Source organism: Amphibalanus amphitrite, unplaced genomic scaffold (assembly GCF_019059575.1).
Source record: "Amphibalanus amphitrite isolate SeventyFive unplaced genomic scaffold, NRLGWU_Aamphi_draft 000544F_arrow, whole genome shotgun sequence".
In the NCBI taxonomy this organism is placed as follows: Eukaryota; Metazoa; Arthropoda; class Thecostraca; order Balanomorpha; family Balanidae; genus Amphibalanus; species Amphibalanus amphitrite.
The window spans coordinates 126,840-146,911 of NW_024882038.1; the positions used below are offsets into that span (position 1 = coordinate 126,840).

Here is a 20,072-nt window from a genome sequence, read left to right on the forward strand (position 1 = left end):
TTCATGACCCTGACCCAAATGACCTTTGACCTGTGACCTACTTTCCGAGACCATGTTTGGCCGGAATCGCGATTCGGCGTATGTCGGCTCGCATTAGCCGCGCGTTTGCCAGCTTTTCGTGGTTTCAAACGTTCAAACATGTGATTTGATGTTGCTCCCATGCATTAGGGTGGATGTCAAGGTCACCTGAAGGTCAGGTCAGGTCATTGACCTTTGATGACCTCGGTTCACTTTTTCGAGTTTTACATGTTTCTAGGCTAGTTTTTGGAGCTGATTTCTAATTTAGCAACCATTTGAACATTTACGAAGTAGTTTTGGTGCCTTCGTAACATGTTACGAAGCTGTCAGAGGCGGTTGACACGTATCACGAATACCCGTCACGACCCCTACCGGTTGACCTGACCTGACCTGACCCGACCTGGTCTAAATGCTTAAAGACATCATCTCTGATCAAAACTAACACGATATCCGTGATCAGCACCCCGGAAAACCCCATAGCAGCTTTACTTTACGACTTTCTAACAGGTCCCGATTTTCCCGATTTTCGGATCATTGACCTTACCTGGAAGGTCACCCGATGACCTAGGACCTTAGAATGGGGGATCATCGGCTTCCTCTCGTGACGGGCAGCACGCTCGTTTTTTTTCCGCGAAGCTCTAGCTCGATCAGGGGCCAAACGCGAGGGGGGTGTTGCCACCCTCGCGTGTGCCCTTGTGCCGTCTAATGACGCGAAATGGCCTGTGCCGGCGAGGGTTAAGCTCCGACACGACTACCTACTATCCTTTGACCTTTCTACAAGTAGGCACTAGGCGCTCCGCCATCAGGGGTTTCGGTTTCTTCCGGACCCTCTCCCCAATCCTTCAAATAATTTCACTTCTGTTATGTAGCCTCATGCATAAGGGTGTGCATTTTTTGGTGAAAACCCCAATACTGAAACCGTGGCAGAGCCGCTGCAAGTGGGTAGCTCATTTGTACCTACTTCCTACATTAGACACGATAACAATTTTTAGGGGAGAAAACAGTTTAGTGCTAGATTGGCTACTGTATGCTATTTGAAACACATCAATTCTCTCGAAAATATTGTTATCTTTGAATGATTTATTGCTGAAAATTGGATGTTATAAAAATAATATGAAACAGGCAAGCATATTCAGCTGAAAATATATTGTCAAAAATTATATTTTTTCAATACTCTGCTGTTGAAAACGACAACGCTGTACATCCTCTTCGAAGTGAACCTGAGACCTCTCAGTGGCGTTTGCGAGGTAAGGATCGATTTTCGAAGATTTTTGGGTGTTATGCATGATATTTGAGCTTTAATCTATGCTATGTTTTGTTCTTCATCACATGTTTTGTCACCTTTGTTATTTTTTCGACCTAGCCTGACGTTTGTTCGACGAAAAATGCCCTGTTGATTTAGCACCTCTGCAGTGTCAATTACCTTCATTTTTTTGTTTGTCAGTTCATGACAATGCTGAAAAATACAATCATTTTAAAAATATCAAGCCCTAGCTATACAGTGTTAGATTGTACAGGGACTTTGGTATTATTATAGCAGGCGTCTCACATGCTGCCACCATTCGTGAAAAGTCTCTCCTCTCTAGAGATATTTCCTCAAATTTTGCTATTAAAATCTCTAAAGTGGTCTACAAAACAAAAACATAACCTAACCTGACATTACCTTACCTACAACCTACAAACCTACAAACCTACAGCCTACAAACCTACACCCTAAAGAGAAATTCATGTAAATATCTCAAGAAATTAAGAGTCTAGAGACTTTTCATAAACGGGTGGCAGCATGTCAGACGCCTGCTATAAGAATGCCGGAACTTGTGTGACCTGAGTGCTGTTCACGGGCACCTGCGGTAGCTGCGGCTCAGCGGTCAGCCGGGTAATGACGTCACAGAAAGTGGGGATGGGGCGGGTGGTGTGACGTCATACGGCTGCGGTCGCCTGCGTCTCCTGCGGTCGAAACGATCCGACCGCAGCGGCCGCAGGAACCATTTATCATGCAAAGTGGCGCGGCAGTTGCGCATTCGTGTTACTTGGGCGCAAAATTGACACAGCCGCCGCAGGCGAACGCGTGATGACGTATACACAAGTGGGCGGGACTTTCAGCCTGCGATCTACCGCAGTCACCACAGGTGCCCGTGAACAGCACTCTGGGTATTGCCATGTTTGGGTGGAATCTGAAAACGGTGCCAGAGGGCATTTTTAGTCACATGATTATTAGGATATTTTCACCTTCTTGGTGCTGTTCAGGCTAGTTATCACATGATAATGTTAAGCGATTTTCAAGATCATTCATCAAATTGCCCCAGGCACAGTGTTTTCAGGGTGGTGTTTCACGGGACGCTGCTATCAAATTGCGCGAGCTGACGTCACACTTGTGGTAGTGTTGGAGCAATGGGCCTGTTGATGTTTCCATGGAAACCCAATTTGACACGTGTAAAAGCAGCGTGCTGCTATCACCGGTGAAACAGGGCCCAGATTCCACCCGTGTTTGCAGGAAGTTGCTACAGGAACTAGTTACCTGATAAACTTGCTCCCCTTTTGTGAAAATTTGTGTGATTGCTGTTATATTTCTCTATCTTTTTTGGGCTTAAGATATTTAGTTACATTGTAATTATTCAGACATTATGGCTGATAACTGTTCAGAAAATATGGGCCTGTTCCAGCGCCTCCAGTTGGAATTGTTGACGAGGTTCTACCAGAGGTTTTACTGGAGGTGCTGGAATGTAATCTGGTGATTTCTGTAAGTTGGTGTTACAGATACCAAAAGGATGATGTTGGTTCTCTTTTGAAACACAAAATTTTCTTTTAATTTTAGTGAGAAAGATTTACAAAATTATAAAAATGTAGTTTTCTTTGCATCCAAGTTGTGAAATTAACAGTAAAAAGTCTTTTGCCTACATTTGTGATTGTCACATGTGCGCCATAATTTTAAACCAGAGCCTCCAGTGAAATGTGGACCTCCCAACTCTGAAGGCTACTGGAGGTTTCTGGAGCTTTGGCAAGAGCTTTCTGGAGGCGCTGGAACGCTCTCTGGAGAATTCTAGGGTCCGTTCCAGCGCTTCCAGCAGAAATTCTTGACTGGAGGCTCTACCAGAGGTTTCACTGGAGGCGCTGGAACGCAATCTGGAGATTTCTGGAAGTTGGTGTTACAGATACCAAAAGGATGATGTTGGTTCTCTCTTGAAACACAAAATTTTCTTTTAATTTTTGTGAGAAAGATTAACAAAATTGTAAAAATGTAGTTTTCTTTGCATCCAAGTTGTGAAATTAACAGTAAAAAGTCTTTTGCCTACATTTGTGATTGTCACATGTGCGCCATAGTTGTAGACCAGAGCCTCCAGAGAAATTTGGACCTCTCAACTCTCTGGAGGCTACTGGAGGTTTCTGGAGCTTTGGGGAGAGCTTTCTGGAGCTTTCTGGAGGCGCTGGAACGCTCTTTGGAGGATTCTAGAGCTTTCTGGAGGTTTCTGGAGGTGCTGGAACAGGCCCCTAGTTTTCTGGAGGTGTGCCTCCGCGCTCCAGTAGAAATTCTTGATTGGAGGCTCTACCGGAAGTTCTACTGGAGTCACTGGAATGCAATCTGGAGATTTTTGGATATTTGTGTCACAGATACCAAAAGAATGAAGATGGTTGACTCTGGAAAAACAAAATGTTATTGATTTTAATGAGTAAGATTCGTAAAATTATGATGTAATTTTCTTAACATTCATATTGTAAAATTAATTGTCAAAAGCCCTTTGTTAACATTCATAATTGTCACATGTGTGCCAAAATTGTAGACCAGAGCCTCCAGAGAAAAGAAAGGGGCTCTCAAGGGGTGCCGATGCTAAGGCGATACCCTGAAGACTTCATCATCATCAAATGTGGACCTCTGAACTCTCTGGAGGCTAGAGGTCTCTGGAGCTTTGGTGAGAGCTTTCTGGATCTTTCTGGAGGTGCTGGAATGCTCTCTGGAGAATTCTAGAGTTTTCTGGAGGTTTCTGGAGGTGCTGGAACAGGCCCACTGCTCCATGAGGGGAGGGAGATCTTCAGGGTACCAGCACAAACATATAGGTACCTATTTCAGTATTTATATTTGAGATGGGAGACCTGAGGTCAAATTTTAAGAACCTTGATAGAATGGTAACAGCTCCTTGCTAAGATGAACAATACAAATATATTGATATGCAGCATGTCTTTTTGGTTAGGGCTGAGGCCATAACCTAGGGCTAGATCTTATGAGAGAGAGAGAGAGAGAGAGATTTCTACATTTGCAGACTCGAGGTCCAATAAAAAAAAAAAAAACAGGCACATGTAAGTAAAAGATCACTGATCAGTGATCGGCTATATGCTAAATACAATCAGCTATATGCAAACAGTGCAGTGGACCAGGTCTGTCGAATTGACGACAAAACGCGAAGATCCCCATGAAATAGGGATGCGATGATGCCATTGCGAGATTGTCCGATACGAGTCATGAAGCCGAAAACAGCTTTTCGGTACATAGCCCAGAAGTTATCAATGCGCTCATTCACATACATAGATGAGGCACTACTAAAGCGGTCATAACCAAAGAACATTCTAGCAGCGTTATTGAAACAAACTACGAATTTACGCAGAACAGCAGCACGATGAGAATGCCAAAGATGAACACCAGAAACATTCGAGCAATACATGGAATACAAATACTTCTTCACTTGATAAGTACAGAGAGAGAACTTTCTGATCAGCGAATTGGCTCGACAACACAGAAGACGATACTGGTGCTGCACCTCCAGATCATCAGATTTTGTTGGGACATTGCTCACTTCAAAGCCAAGATATTTATACCTATTCACATAAGTAAGCACAGTACCATTCAAGACTATATCTGGTAAAGACATATTTTTAAACAAATTGGACAGAATAGCCATGCATACCGTCTTTTTAACATTGAAAACAATATCATGTGCATCGGCATATCTAGCACAAATGTCAAGCAATTTTTGCAGTCCTTGAGGCGTTGGCGATAGCAGTACCATGTCATCTGCATAACAAAGGTGATTAACACTGCCCAAATAATGACAACCAGCACCACTACTGTCTAATTTTTTAGACAGCTCATCAATGTACACGTTGAAAAGATATGGGGACAAGATACCACCTTGCCTGACGCCATTGGACACATGAAAGCCTTCCGACAAACAGGTGCCCCACATCACACGGAATGTTTGCGAACCATACCACGAAGCTAATAGTTGCACAATAGTGGCATCAACACCTCGACGCAAGAGTTTATCAAACAAGGTCCAATGGTTAACCCGGTCAAAAGCCTTTCGAGCATCAAGAAAACAAACAAAAACAGGACTACTGTTTCGAAGATAATGATCAACAATTTCTTTGAAAGCAAAAACAGCCATATCAGTGGAGTGTCCATCCTTAAAACCGAACTGATGGTCACTTGTAACCAAACCAAGCCTGCACCGCTTCAGAATCATTTTTTCTAGGATTTTAGAACACACTGTAGCTAAGGCAATCGGTCTATAGTTGTCTTTGTCAGTTACGTCACATGTTTTATCTTTAACAATAGGGCACAGAACGACATTGGTCAATGATTGAGGCAAGCAATTGTGCCTCATCATCATGGAAAAACAGAGTGAGAGGTGAGTGGCACATGAAATTCCAGCAGTTCTAAAGTGCTCAGCACACAGCTCATCACAGCCAGGTGAGCGACCAACGCTTAACTCATTAATAGCTCCCAGCACTTCTTGCACCGTAAAAGGATCTATTGCTGGATTGTCAGCACGCAGCCGTTTCAAAACATCCTCCTTGGCACCATCAGCACGAACACTGTTCAGAATATCAGAAAAGTGATTCTTCCACATCGCGGCAATGTCTACATCACCATTTACACCTGCCACAGTCTGCGCAACTGGTGGGCTGCTGTTGAGTTTTTGAACTTCCTTCCAAAACTGTTTCAAGTTACATGGGCTATTAGCAAATTTGTCTGCCAACACCTTGGCCCTAAGTGCTTTTTCATTTTTTAAGCAGAAACGAAGAGCATATTTGAACTGGGATCTGGCTAGTCGCAACTGAGAGTATATATAACCATGGCGAGGCTTCCCAACCATTGCCCAGAGAGAATACACATCTCCATAGAGCACATGCTTCTCATTCACATGCTCAGTCCACCCTGGGACAGCTCTGTGGAAATGATCACGTTTCTTGGAGGCAATATGTAATTGAGATGCATGTTTGAGACTATGAATAATCTCATCATAGTAAGCAGTTATGGCCTCAGTATGCACTGTACAAGAAGAGGAGTCACAATTCAGAGCATCAAAAGGTACGTCTACATTAGAAAGCAAATTGCTAGCCGCTTCAGCATACTCATTTATACGAAGCTCATCCAACATGGACCAGTCAACTACCCACCTGATTTCATTATCAGTAGATCTTGGTGATTCAAGAGGGACATTTAAATTAGGCAGTTTAATCCCCAAGCACAGTGGAAAATGATCTGAGCTAGCAATAGAAAAATCAATACTTATGTCACATACTAAAGGGTAAACTGAACCCGTACACACAATATGGTCCAACCAAGACTCAGAGCCACTGCCGTCATTAACATGCGTGATAGAGCTAGAATCCAGCTCAGAGATATCGGCCAATTTAAAGTTGGCGCTGCTGCAAAAGGACTGAAGCTCAATACCAAATTCCGTCCCTTTGATAACATCAGCATTAAAGTCCCCCAAAATACAAACATTGGGAGATTCATAGTCATCTACGATGGACTTCAGTTTTGCCAAATAAAATACATAATCGTCGAAATTACGCTTGTTGTCATATGGGAGGTAAACACCAAGAAAGAGGATTCTCGTGTCCCCGAAGCGTCCTTCCAAACCCACAATTCGATCATCGCCAAATGAAATTGGTTTAACAAAGGGAGCCAAGGTATTTTTCCAAAGCACTGCTACACCGCCAAAAGGCCGTCCTACTAGGATATTCTTAGATGGGTCTATAGATGACGTTCCATATGACATGAAGTCTTTGTGAATGTGATTCAGTGAAGGAAGTTCAAAAGGGAATAGCCAGTGTTCCTGAAGGAATACAATATCACAATTTTGACACAGCTGGTAAATACCGCCAACATTACGCTTAGACGATTTACAGTTATATGAGCTTACACGAATCATCAGAAAATAAATGCTAACGAGGGATCACAGGCACATCACTTGCGCTCATCCAGTCTAGGTGTCGGTCCAGCTGCCCCACCCACTGGCCGTTGCGCTAAACCTGATGAGTCCCCTTGAGCGGTATCAGAGGGAGACCATTGTGTCGACTGTTGCTTTACAAAGAAGCGTCTTACCACCAAGCCCTGAGCCCAAAGCTGGGGGTCAAGTATATCAGGACTAGATGGGTTCACGATATCCAGACGATACGATTCGTAGGAGTCATACTTAGTCTGAAGTTTGGTCGCAGTGACGTCCTCAGCACCTGTTTGCTCTTTCACATACGACCTGACAGCCTCCTCCCCAGTGCCAGGCGGAAGTCGAGACATGAACATTGACAGACGTTTCACTGCAGCAACAGCTTTGATGGGACCAACTTTCCCAGACCCAATCACGGTCTTGGTGGTCGTCGGTCTCACCTTCTGATGGTCCGCAGAAGTAGAAGTAGATGAGGTACTGTCATTCGCAGGGGCTGCAGCTGGCCTCTTAGGAGCAGGAGCTTTCCCTCTTTTCTTTCTGTTGGCGATGGACCAGTCCTGATCAGAAGCGGGCGTGGCTACACGGACAACCGCCGAATAGCTGGGCTCAGAACTCACGACTTCGTTGGCAGAAGAACACAGCAGAGGAGATGTTTTAGAAGAGTCGGGTCCAGAAGAGGAATCAGAATTCGGCTCATCCGTCTGGCAGGAAGCAGACCCGGAGAAGCTTCCACGATGAGCCAACAGACCTGTTTCCAGGCGTTTCGATGTCTCAGCAGTAACAGACAGAATGTCTTACATCATGTCCTTCAGGTGACAAATTTCAATTTCCTGCAGCTGCTGCTTGCGCATGATTGAGCTCACATCAATGCAATCGACGGAGATGGGTGGAAGCTTAGAGATGTCAAGAGCTACAAAGCTTGGTAGCATGCTACGATCGCAAAGAATGAGCATCTTGATGATATCTTCCAAGTCGTGTTTCTTCTTGTGTTGACCGCGCTTCGGTCCAGCCTTAATAGAATCGTGGACATGTTCACGCAACAGATTCTTGGCTACATCAACTTCACTGTCAGAAAAGTTTTCATTCACCAATCTGGTCAGAATGTCCCTGGGCACACTATCAATCTTTGCGAGCATATAGCATAATAGCTCATTCACAATTAGAGACATGATCAATGGCTGGCAGAGAAAGTAGGTCACATCCAGAAAGATCTTAAGTCGACGACTCACCGGAAAAATAAGAGATGATATTCAATTATCTTGCGGCCATTAATTTTTTATCACTTAAGAAATAATATTTTCATGTTTTGCTGAAGATAATATTTAAAAAAACCATTATGTGAAATAATTATTCATTTGATGCATCTAAAGAGAAGTAGCGGTCAGATATGATACGAGCTGCAATGCTGTATACCAAAGTTACTGCCTAAAAAAGTTGTGGACAAAATATCTATTTTGGCAGTTTTGTTTCTCTGTCAGCAAAATTGCTCACTGAAGGTTAAATCTCAGGCAGGTTACTGAACAGGCTTTGATGGGTCTCTGAAATGTGCTCTTCCTTGATGGTGTTGGTGTGATCTCTTAGTTCACAGGTTAACTGCACTACTTTGTGAAAATTTGATTTTAAATGCATGGTCCAAAATATTGTGAAAGTCTTATCCATGGTTGTCTACATGTCAGCCAAAAATGGGGCAAAATGTTGAGTTTTTTTTTTTGCCTTTTAGACAGCAATGTTGCGGTACCCGCAGCTTTGTTGTGTGTGTGTGTTTTTTTTTTTTTAGTTGTCCATCGCCACGCCCGTGGGTCTAGTTCTCGGCCGTTCGGGTGCCAGTTTCCTTTCTAAAGAAGGAACTGTAATGGACTACATTACTAAGGTCCCATAGGAAGCAGTCCTGTTTGTTTCATGAACGGGGCTGTGCCGAAAATGAGGACCACACTGTATTATGATGCTTTACACTAATCTTTACATTCAGTAAAACTGGCACTGTTGATAGCTTTGGTTATTTGGTCTGATAGAGACGGCTAGAAAAATCATAAAACTCGGGGAGTTGGAAATTTGTGGAGATAGTCAAATAGTCAAATTCCACCGCAATCAGAACTTTCGTAGGCAGTTTCATGGTCTGACTCTGATTGGATTGCTGGTGAATCTAAATTTCAAATTAATCATGCTACATAGGGGTCACGGTCTGTCCCAATAGCTTCACTGGACTGCTGCTTCTCCCACCAACCGTTGGGAGTCTCGCATGTCCAGCGCCGGGGCGGCTCAAACCCTGGCTGTCATTGGACTCGGATTTGGGAGTCCAATACTCGGCAGTAATGAGTGTGGGGTCTCATGCTCTACTAGCCTCTACCCTCACTAACCATAATTGCTCCTTTTCAATGGCTGTCAATCGTAGCCCCAAATTGACGCATTACAAATCGATGAGTTAAAGACTAAAGTGCCCATCCCACCTTTACATTAGTTTTGCGTTGAGATAGCCAAATTAGTGGCCATGGCCTGCAAATACCGGTTTGGGCACTCACAACATCGAAAAATGCTTTAAAGGGACTATCCCACCTTCTAAAATGTAGTTAAAACCAGTTAAATTGTGCCCGACTTTATAGATTGGATGACCAGGAACACGGTTCTGGCATTTATTTTTCATTAAACATCTTAGGCTTCCCATATTCCAAACACAAACTTTCAAATATGTGACGTCACAGCCCAAAATTACCTCCTTCCCCAGGCCACATTACTGTCATAAAGCTGATTCTTTTTACTCTGTAGGCACCACAACAAAGTTCAGACCAAGTTTTAAGCGATTTTTCAACGAACAAATCCATTTAAATCAGAATGACTAAACGAGGTGACGTCACACTAACGGTCGCTCCATGTTGAAGATAGGGCCTTGCGCAAGGCCCATTTTCAAATGAAGGGAACGAATTTCTTCAACACCAAGAGGCCGCGGGGGTTGCAACCTAGATAGATAGTGGTTTCTGAACCTCGCCGCAAACTTGGTTATCTCAACTCAAACCCCATGTTAAAGGTGGGATAGTCCCTTTAATTCGGAGATATGGAATTTCAACCTTGCAGTTTTAGGATTCTAAGGGGCTAATGCATTGGAATGTCCCCTTAGAATTTGTGACGTCAGCGGTGATCTAACGATTTTAAACCCTTATACTAACATCTTTGTGAAGCAGTGGTGGTATATGCTATTTGCGCGCAACATCTGCCGCAAACGCCGCACTTCCAAAATGAAGTCGCTAGGAACAGTGGAGATCCCAAAAAGTAAACAGAAGTAAAAAACCTTGAAAACTGGGGAATATTTTTCGGTGAAATTTTGTAGATATTCGTTTTTGCTCTTCCTAAATCGAGCGACATCACTTTCATGCCAATTCATTAACTTTTTTGAAGGTGGGAGGGTCCCTTAACCCGCGCACCGACGGGGGTCTGCGCCAACTTCGTACCGACGGGGGGGGGGGGGGGCGGATGACCGCACTCCCCCTGAGATCTCGAGAACGAAGCAAGATAGCGACAAGCGGTAAACGGCAAGGGACACGCATGGACAAGGTCTACAATTTTTACAAAGGTCATTTTCAGGTCAGGTCAAAGATGACGTCACAGGGGTAAAAAAAGTCAAAATGGCGGCGCTAGGTATGGAGAGAGTTTTTTCTCGAATAACTTTCGAACTAGTCAATATAGGAACAAACTAAGGGCAGCATCGTGATCCTCTCGTCAATCCGCATCGAATGATATATATGTTGACCTCGAAAGGTCAAGGTCAAAGGTTGACCTCAGGTCACGTGACCTCGAGGTCATCATGTATATCATTCGATGCGCCTTGACGAGCTGAACACAATGAGACCATCCGCGCGGCTGTATCTTGTTCCTGTACGGAGTTATTGTCGAAAAACCGCTGGTGACCTTTGATGACGTCACATGACCTTACAGCTGCCCAACAGCAAAACAGACCTCAAGGTAGTGAAGGTTGATCGTATATGAGGTCATTTATGGTTTATGGGGCCATTCCGACCCGTTTTAGTGGTAAAACAGGGAGTTGATTTTTCCCCCATTGACTTATAATGGGGAGGTCGAGAAATTGACCTGACCTTAGGTCATCAATATCAAAATTCCGAGGTATACAAATTGTAGCTACTAATGACCTTATAACATCCTGCGACTTTCAAAGGCCTCCGACATCTACTGTAGCTCTGGCACGGTGACAAAGTTTCAAAAAAGTGACTTGAGGTTGGGTCATTCAAAGTGACCTGGTGACCTGACCTTAAAAGTTAGGAGGTTCAAACTTGCACACCATGTGTAAAATTGATGAGAGAATAGTCGTACCAAATTTCGCGGCGCTACGCGCCGGGGTTTTCCCGCTATTCGCGAAAAACCTCAGGGGGGGCAGTGTCCCAAAATTAATCGATTTGGGTGTGAAACGACATCCAAATGAAAACCATTTTCCACTCTCAATTCAACCTTTCAAGATCAATTTTCCACTCCGAACGTAAAAAGCAAAGGGCATATGCGTTGATCTTAAACAACATATCGATGCTTCCTACATTACACGCTATACCCTATCATATTTTTTTTTTTTTTGTGAAAATGTAAGCTATCAATTTGTTTTTACTCCACTCTTATCCCTCGCATCTGTTGTTAGCTTTACCTTACCGGCAATTTTCCACTCTCTTCACCCTGTCTACGGAATAATTTTCCCCTCTACACCCAAGCTAAAATATAATTTTGGGACACTGAGGGGGGGGGGCGGATATCCGCCCCCCCCCCGTCGGTGCGCGTGTCAAACCTTGCGAGAATTTCAGGTGCTGACACTGACCATCTCCCCTCCCTTCTTTCGCAGGTTGTCAATCGTAGCCCCAAATTGACACCTTACGATGTCGGGAGGATTGGAGGTGTTGGCCCTCAAGGAGGCCGACGTGATGAAGATGCTGGCGGCATCGACCCATCTCGGCACTCAGAACGCCGACTACCAGATGATGCAGTATGCTTACAAGCGCAAGAAGGACGGTAAGCTGCTGGGTGACGGTCAATTGTAGCGTGTCATTTGGAGTATGAGAGGTATTTTATTATGGTTATTGTTATTTGTTATCAGTCAAAAACCCTGATAAGTTGTTTGATCGATGATACGTGCAAGCCATTTACAAAGGAAAAAAAATAGTTTGTTCTGTGACATGTCCATCGCCACGCTCGTGGGCCTCGTTCTCGGCCGTTCGGGTGCCAGTTTCCTTTATATAGGAACTGTAATGGACTACGTTACCAGGGTCCCATAGGAAGCAGTCCTGTTTGTCTCCTGAACAGGGCTGTGCCGAAAATGAGGACCACAAATATCTCGTTGCAATGTTTGAACGTCGTTTCTGCTAAACCAACGTTACAGTGACCCGCCACAGCATGTATTAAACAAGTAAACAAAACAGCAATACATAGCACGTCCGCTCTCGGCCTCTGAACTCCCTGCACAAACCCATCAGCCCACCACCGGGCCCGACATATCTAGTCCACACAATTCCACTAACGAAAGCGAGCACGCACTGCCGGTGGCGGGCAGGGCGAACGCCACCGGTCCCACCTGTCGGCGGGTCACGTAACTACGGTTTCTGCTAAACCAACGTTACAGTGACCCGCCACAGCATGTATTAAACAAGTAAACAAAACAGCAATACCGCCATGGAGAGAAAAACACACCAACTGAGCGAGAACAGCGAAACTGAATGCACAAACCAAGCGCACAGTACCCCGTGTGAACTGTATCGTCTAACGAGCGACGCTCAGGAGAAGAGGGTGTCAGTATACGCACGGTCGACCTCACCGTGCACATAGTGGTCCAAGAACACTGATCGCGTCTTCCATCGCCCTAGGCGCTGAATGTCATCAGTATCAAAGCCCAGCTGCACCGCACGCGTCGCGCCCGTCGGTCTAAAGTCTTTCGGCTGATGGCCTGGTGCCAATCCAAACTTTTCAGCCAACGAAATCGCCTCCCGGAGAATCTGAGACACCGTACTAGCAGACACCGCGGTAAAGGGCTTAACAAGCGTCAAAAACGCCGGCTTCTCCACTGGACATCGCACTGAGTCGGTACGCGCAAAATACGACTTGAGCGCCCCCACAGGGTCTACCTGGGGATCCGGACAGGCGGGCAGGGTAACCTGAAACCCCGTCCTCTGGCTGTCGTTCTTTACACCCAAAAAGGTAACCTGGAGAGAGCCGTCCTCTCTGAACAAGAACTGATCAGTCGACATCACAAAAGAAGATACAAGGTCTGTGTTAGTGTCGTACGTTTTAGCCCGTGGCGCTACGTCTGACGGTCTTAACATCAACGCTAAAGCTAACAAAACAATGGTCTTCAACCTAAGGTGTTTAACGGACAGGTCGTCATTACCTGACCAGGCACGAAACAGACGCATGAACGCAGAAATATCCATGACGGCCGACCTGGCCAACGGCGCGCGCGTGCCACTCTTCACAATACCCTGCAACAACCGAGCAACAAACGGGTCGTGCACGGGGTTAGCAGCACCCACTGCCTCATACAGCGCAGATACGGCGGCAGACACGCACCGGACAGTGGAGTGTGGACGAGAAGAGGAGCCACACCGGTGGATCATGAAGTCAGCCATCACTGCAGGATCGGCCGGCGGAAAAGAAACTCCCCGGCCGCTGCAAAATGTGAACAAATCACGAATGTAACGGTCGTAAGTTTGCAACGTGCTGCCTGCCAGGCTCAGTTGCATACAGTTGCTCGCTGTCCGAGACCAACCACGAGCGGCTAGCTGTTCGCGCCAGATATCCTCCAGGCGAACAGACTCCAGCGGCAGTTGCGCCGCGGCTCTATCTCCTGCTGCTCGGCCAGGGGGAGACACGAGCTCGTCACCGGCGGCAGCCGCAGCGGCGGCGCCGTGGACAGCCGGCGGAGCCGCGCCATCCACGGCTGCCCCGGCCACATGGGTGCTATCAGCGTCGCGACCGCCCGCTGTGCCTCCACGATGTCCAGAACCCTCGAGATTAGACGAAACGGAGGGTTCACCCAGTTGTTCTCCGCGCCCCAATCGGTCTGGCCCAGCGCGTCGATCCCCGCCGAGCAGGGGTCGGCAAACCGACTGTTGTAGGCGGGAAGTAGCGCCGTATTGAACGACGCGAACCGGTCCACTGTATGCGGCCCGAACATCCGGTCGAGCTGCCGGAAAATGAACGGATGTATCACCCACTCATGACGCACCGAAACACGCGAGAGAGCATCAGGACCTGTGTTTGAAACACCCGCTATATGATGCGCGACAAGCGACATGCCATTCTGTAACGCAAATGCCCATATATCTTGGGCGACACTATCCAAGCGAATATTGGAAGATCCAAAATTATTAATGTGCGCCACAGTAGCAACATTGTCAGACAGAATCTCCACTGTTTTCCCAACTAACGCTGAACGGAATGAAAGGAGTGCCAAATATACCGCGAGCAGCTCTCGATAGTTGACCGACTCGCCACTCACCCGATAGTCCCAGAACCCGGACGCCAGCTGACAACTGTGCGCCGAGAGAACGGCTCCCCAGCCGGAGCCCGAGGCGTCGGTGGCGAGCTGCAGATCGCAAGCAGCTGGCGGCACCAGCAGCCGGCCGTTCCAGCTGTCCAGAGAGGACACCCACCACGACAGATCGTCCCTGGCTCCGGGGGACCACGTCAGCAGCGACCCCCAAGACGACCTGGAATTCAAAAGTCGGTACACATTGCGAAGTTTCAACTTTGCGGGGAACACCGCGGCGAGCATACTAACGCAACGACCGGCCATTCGAGCCAGCACCCTAGCTGACACGTTAGAACGTTTCAGTGACCTCGAAATGTCCTGTTTTAGCTTGCGGATTTTAGCCTTCGGAACTGTTATCAAAGGCGGTCGAGACGCAGACGCACAGTGAACGTCAAACCCTAAATACGTAACTGAATCTGACAGCGTGAGACAGGACTTATTAAAATTAACCGCAAGCCCTAGAGCCTTGAGGGTATCCAACAGTACGCGCATGTCCTCCTGAATTCGTGTTTTTGACGAGCAAAGATAAAAATCATCCACATATGCCATCAGGGATAGAGAGTGAGTAGGACCACGCAAATACTCGACGACAACACGAATACATTTGTGGAAGAAAAACGGCGAACATTGCAAGCCAAACGGTAGACAGCACCACACCCACCAAAAACCGCCAAACTGAAACCCTAAATACGTTCGGAACTCAGCCCTGATCGGAAAATGATAAAAACCATCCTTCAGGTCTACGGTGACAGCCTGCTCACCACCGCGCACTATCTCCGGCAGCACATCAACACCCTCAGAAGAAAATTTTGGCGTGTCACAATGCGAGTTCACGTACCTGAGGTCGCATATCAGTCTGAACTTGCCGCCACTCTTGGGCACTACCTTCAGCGGCGATACACAATGGGGCATGTCGCGAACCCGCCGAATAATACCCCTCTCTTCCAGCGCACTGATTTCTTGGTCCAAAAACGTTTTCTCTGCACCACTAAACACTGGATTGGTGAACACTCTACGCTCGGGTTCACGCACGAGGGGGATGGGCACGCCCTCCGTCACCCAGTTAAGTACTGTATCAGACGCACCGATCCCCGCCCAGGCCTCCGGCCGCAGCACCATGTCCACTCTCACTATCAGTCCGCAGCTCCGGCCCCCGCCCCACCAGACTGCCTCGACCTCGGCAGGTCACGTGACGGCGGCAGGCCGGGACGACCGCGGCTCCGCCAATCAGACGACACCGGGCCGCCGTATAACCGCTGGCCCTGCGGCGCTGGACCTCGCCAGCGACCACGGTCAGGAACTTGGCTGACCTGACGAGAATGCTGCCGCGCCCCGGCAATGGCCACGGCGCGCTGGAGATTTTCCACTGCTCCAGGCGTGAAGGTCGCCGGGTTGTGTTGCAGCGTTTTGAACAGCTGCGCCGTAGAGTCGTCGAACTGGTTGGAGACAATCAGATGAGTGTACTCCTCTTGTAGGAACCTGAGCTGAGCCAGCGTCACGGTTGTGAGCTGGTCAATCACTGGATCAGCTACCTGCGCCGAAGACAGTATCTTCAAGGCGGTTTCCTGGAAACGGGCGCACTTCTGGATGACCTGGAAGCGCGCTAGATCAGCCTTGCCGATTCCGGCTCGGGAGTCACCAACCACCAAGTCCTGAGGGAGCTTGACCTTGCTCAGGCTGTCCCGAATCGCTCGAAAGTCAGCCTGCAGATCTGCTGACGCGCCGAAACTCGGCTGCTCCTGCTTCTCACTGGGCTCAGCAGCCTCGGCTGCACTGAGAGCCGTTGGAGCCACGTGCCGACGACCGGCGTTGGGCTCACTCACACGAGCGTCAATGACGCGCACTGATGCCTCGATGGCACTCACTTTTTCCGCCAACTCGCGGATAGCCTCCTCCATCTCCGCACCGCTCAAAGCACATGCGGAGACCCGAACCGCCTCAAATACCGGCGACTGGGCCACGCACAGGGAGCTCCGAGCTCTGCCGAAAGCGAGCACGCACTGCCGGTGGCGGGCAGGGCGAACGCCACCGGTCCCACCTGTCGGCGGGTCACGTAACTACGGACACTCGACACACATTTAGCGAAGCATGTTAAATGAACAGGATGAGGGGGGAGAGCCAGGGCTGCTCCGATCCACCATTGAATTCGTTCACTGTTCTGTTTTTATCACTAATGAACTGAGCCAAATTGATTGGTGACCAAGTAAAAACCAACTTTCAGTGCAGTCGTCATAGCCAACGCACAGACCCTCGTGATCAGCAGCACCAAGTCTATCTCCAACCCTGATCCGTGCCGTTCGCCAGGTATCCACATCATCAACCTGCGCCGTACCTACGAGAAGCTGCTGCTGGCCGCACGTGCCATTGTGGCCGTGGAGAACCCGGCCGACGTGTACGCCATCAGCGCTCGGCCCTGGGGACAGCGCGCCGTGCTCAAGTACTCGCACTACACGGGCGCCACGCCCATCGCTGGACGCTTCACGCCCGGCTGCTTCACTAACCAGATCCAGGTGAGTAGGACGCGAGGAGGAAAGATGTGGGACAGTCGAGTGAATGGGATGGTTAGGCCTTGAAACATTGATTGACAAACCTTGGGAAGATGTGAATCTGGTGTTTGTGTTGGATCTCTGGTTGTGATCATTTAGGCATATGTGGCATGTCGATACTTGGTAGAATAGTTTTTTTGTGGCGGGAATATGCGATGCTGCCAGTGATTAACGGCGTTTTGTTTCATCTGCTTCATCTGAACGTTGCTGAAGTGGACAACGGGGGGTATTTAAACGGGTAAATTTCAAATGCCTCGAGTCTCCAGGCGGACTAGCCATATGGCTAGCGCAAAAGGCTTAGTTGCGTTGTACTTCAGAATCAAATGTATGCCGGTCATCCGTCCATCGCCACGCTCGTGGGTCTAGTTCTCGGCCGTTCGGGTGCCAGTTTCCTTTCGAGGAACTGTAATGGACTACATTACCAGGGTCCCATAGGAAGCAGTCCTGTTTGTTTCATGAACGGGGCTGTGCCGAAAATGAGGACCACATTTATTTCCATCCCAACTGCATTGGGGATGACTGGCATGATTCACGATTGCTGTCTTGCTATTTAAATGCTCTTAGCTGAACTTACGTGATTTCTTTCGAGTTACTGGTACGAGCGCTTACTGGATAAATTAAAAGTCACATTTTAGCAGCATTCATGTCAGTTTCTATGCGCTTCATGCCAATAATGCCACAGCTGCTAAAATCCCGCTTTGTTATGACTGCACACTGACCCACCGTCCTCGTTTCCAGGCCGGTTTCCGCGAGCCGCGCCTTCTGATCGTGACGGACCCGCGCGTGGACGCCCAGCCCATCTCGGAGGCCTCCTACGTCAACATCCCCGTCATTGCCTTCTCCAACACCGACTCGCCGTCCCGCTACGTGGACATCGCTATCCCCTGCAACAACAAGGGCTACCACAGTATTGGACTCATGTGGTGGATGCTGGCGCGCGAGGTGCTCCGCCTGCGCGGCACCATCGGCCGCAAGCGCGACTGGGAGATCATGCCCGACCTGTTCTTCTACCGTGACCCGGAGGAGATCGAGAAGGAGGAGCAGCAGAAGCGGGAGGCAGCCGCCGAGGAGGCCGCTGCCGCCCAGGCGGCCGCCGCCGCCGCCGCGCAGGCCGCCCTGCCGCCGACTGTGGAGGATGTGCCGGCTGACTTCGGCACGGTGCCGACGGGCGCGCCGGTGCCAGCCGCCGCCTCCGACTGGACCGAGGAGTGGTCGGCCGGAGCAGCCACCGGCGAGTGGGCCGCCGCCGCGCCCGACCAGAGCTGGGCCTAGACGCGGCCAGGTGAGAGAGGAGGGGTATACTGGGAAGAGAATGGGGCTGTGAAATGTTTTCTCAGTTTCTAGTGAGCATAGCGGCGGCTCGTGTGCATACTTTTCACTTCATGTCTGTTTGATATCAATCACCCTTTTTACAACGCGATAAAGTTTTTCCCCCCTTTTAGTTTAATCTGCCATACAATAGCACATTTTGAATGGTAGCGACGTTATATGTATTTTATGCTGCATTGCTTGATAATTTTGGTCATTTGCTCCGTGTTTCGTGACACCATTATCCGTCCATCGCCACGCTCGTGGGTCTAGATCTCGGCCGTTCGGGTGCCAGTTTCCTTTATATAGGAACTGTAATGGACTACATTACCAGGGTCCCATAGGAAGCAGTCCTGTTTGTCTCCTGAACGGGGCTGTGCCGAAAATGAGGACCACACCTGTTTTATTGATCCAACGATAGTTTTTTTTCGGGACTGCCTTGACTGTGATGGTCACGAATCACGATTGTGATAGCGAAACACATTATCATGCCAGGGTGCTCGTGCGTCAGGCCTTATACTTTTTCTTCTCTTCGCAGGTGATTTGGCCAGGGCACACCGACATTTCCATTACAGGTACGGTTTGGGCACATTTTACTGTAACATGGTAGTAGCATATTGCGGCGCTTTCACAAGCCTGTACCTACTCATGAGCTATTACGTTCAGCTAAGAGCTCGGCTTTTACATATTTTAGGTAGCCTTTGCGTAAACCTTGTAAGCATTGATACTTGAATGAAGTACGAACTGTTTGTGATCAAAGGTACCTATTTCCACTGATGATTATATAAAGGGACTTAATACAGAACTTCTGTGACGATTCTTTACTCTGATATACTTTTACCACACCACCAGTGTTCCTAGTCCCGAGTGTGTTCTTACACTAGGTTTTGTTTCTGTTTCACAGCCGGGGGAATCCAGCCGTGTTTCGTCGGGTGTGCCTGAGGTACGTGTTCGCTGGATGTTTTATTATTTTCTGCATGTCCATCGCCACGCTCGTGGGTCAAGTTCTCGGCCGTTCGGGTGCCAGTTTCCTTTATATAGGAACTGTAATGGACTATATTACCAGGGTCCCATAGGAAGCAGTCCTGTTTGTTACCTGAACGGGGCTGTGCCGAAAATGAGGACCACAAATCTCGTTTTTTTTGCGATGTGTCGCCGTCTGTGAAAAATCTGATTGCAAAGTTAGTCGTATTTTCATTTTTTATTTCTGCTCTAACTTTTATTTTTCTTTCAATGAAAATTCATGCAAGTATATGAATGCATTGCCAACCCAAACTCCAGTGCTTCCAGCACGTCCCAGTCCACCTACAGGTTTTCCGTGTTTTCTGACCGAAACTCTGCATCTGTTCTTTTGCAGGTGTGGTCGCCGCGGTCTCTGCCACCGGCCGGTGCTGCCATCTACGGGCGCCGTCAGTCATCCGTTCGCCACACTGAGGGCCAATATAAACACCTATCCAATCGAACAAACTGGCTGTGTCTCTGGGGAGTGGGGATGGCAGGTGGGGTGGGATAACTGAA

The 20,072-nt window shown here is 48.1% G+C and overlaps 2 protein-coding genes across 2 annotated transcripts; one reads left to right on the forward strand and one right to left on the reverse strand.

The window, feature by feature from the left end:
- Window positions 1-1,020: 1,020 nt before the first annotated feature.
- LOC122393620 (40S ribosomal protein SA-like) lies at window positions 1,021-20,021 on the forward strand. Its single transcript, XM_043389835.1, has 7 exons — window positions 1,021-1,265; window positions 12,022-12,188; window positions 17,005-17,210; window positions 17,985-18,528; window positions 19,093-19,129; window positions 19,459-19,497; window positions 19,912-20,021. Exons 2-4 carry the CDS (start codon window positions 12,056-12,058, stop codon window positions 18,516-18,518), a joined length of 873 nt encoding a protein of 290 aa, XP_043245770.1. The 5' UTR covers window positions 1,021-1,265; window positions 12,022-12,055; the 3' UTR covers window positions 18,519-18,528; window positions 19,093-19,129; window positions 19,459-19,497; window positions 19,912-20,021.
- Window positions 12,550-15,859, reverse strand: LOC122393619. Its single transcript, XM_043389834.1, has 3 exons — window positions 15,539-15,859; window positions 14,668-14,878; window positions 12,550-14,352 (listed from the first exon to the last, which is right to left on the reverse strand). The coding sequence occupies exons 1-3, from the start codon at window positions 15,817-15,819 to the stop codon at window positions 13,945-13,947; spliced, it is 900 nt and encodes a 299-aa protein (XP_043245769.1). The 5' UTR covers window positions 15,820-15,859; the 3' UTR covers window positions 12,550-13,944.
- Window positions 20,022-20,072: the final 51 nt, after the last annotated feature.

Excerpts from the sequence above, each read along its gene's own strand:
- LOC122393620 (XM_043389835.1), top strand. The coding sequence starts at position 12,056 with ATGTCGGGAGGATTGGAGGTGTTGGCCCTCAAGGAGGCCGACGTGATG. Across the intron at positions 12,189-17,004 it reads TTACAAGCGCAAGAAGGACG|GTATCCACATCATCAACCTG; the intron begins GTAAGCTGCTGG and ends GCCGTTCGCCAG. Across the intron at positions 17,211-17,984 it reads GCTTCACTAACCAGATCCAG|GCCGGTTTCCGCGAGCCGCG; the intron begins GTGAGTAGGACG and ends CCTCGTTTCCAG.
- LOC122393619 (XM_043389834.1), bottom strand. The coding sequence starts at position 15,819 with ATGGTGCTGCGGCCGGAGGCCTGGGCGGGGATCGGTGCGTCTGATACA. Across the intron at positions 14,879-15,538 it reads AGACTGATATGCGACCTCAG|GTCGTCTTGGGGGTCGCTGC; the intron begins GTACGTGAACTC and ends TTTGAATTCCAG. Across the intron at positions 14,353-14,667 it reads CCGGGTTCTGGGACTATCGG|CTCGACCGGATGTTCGGGCC; the intron begins GTGAGTGGCGAG and ends ATTTTCCGGCAG.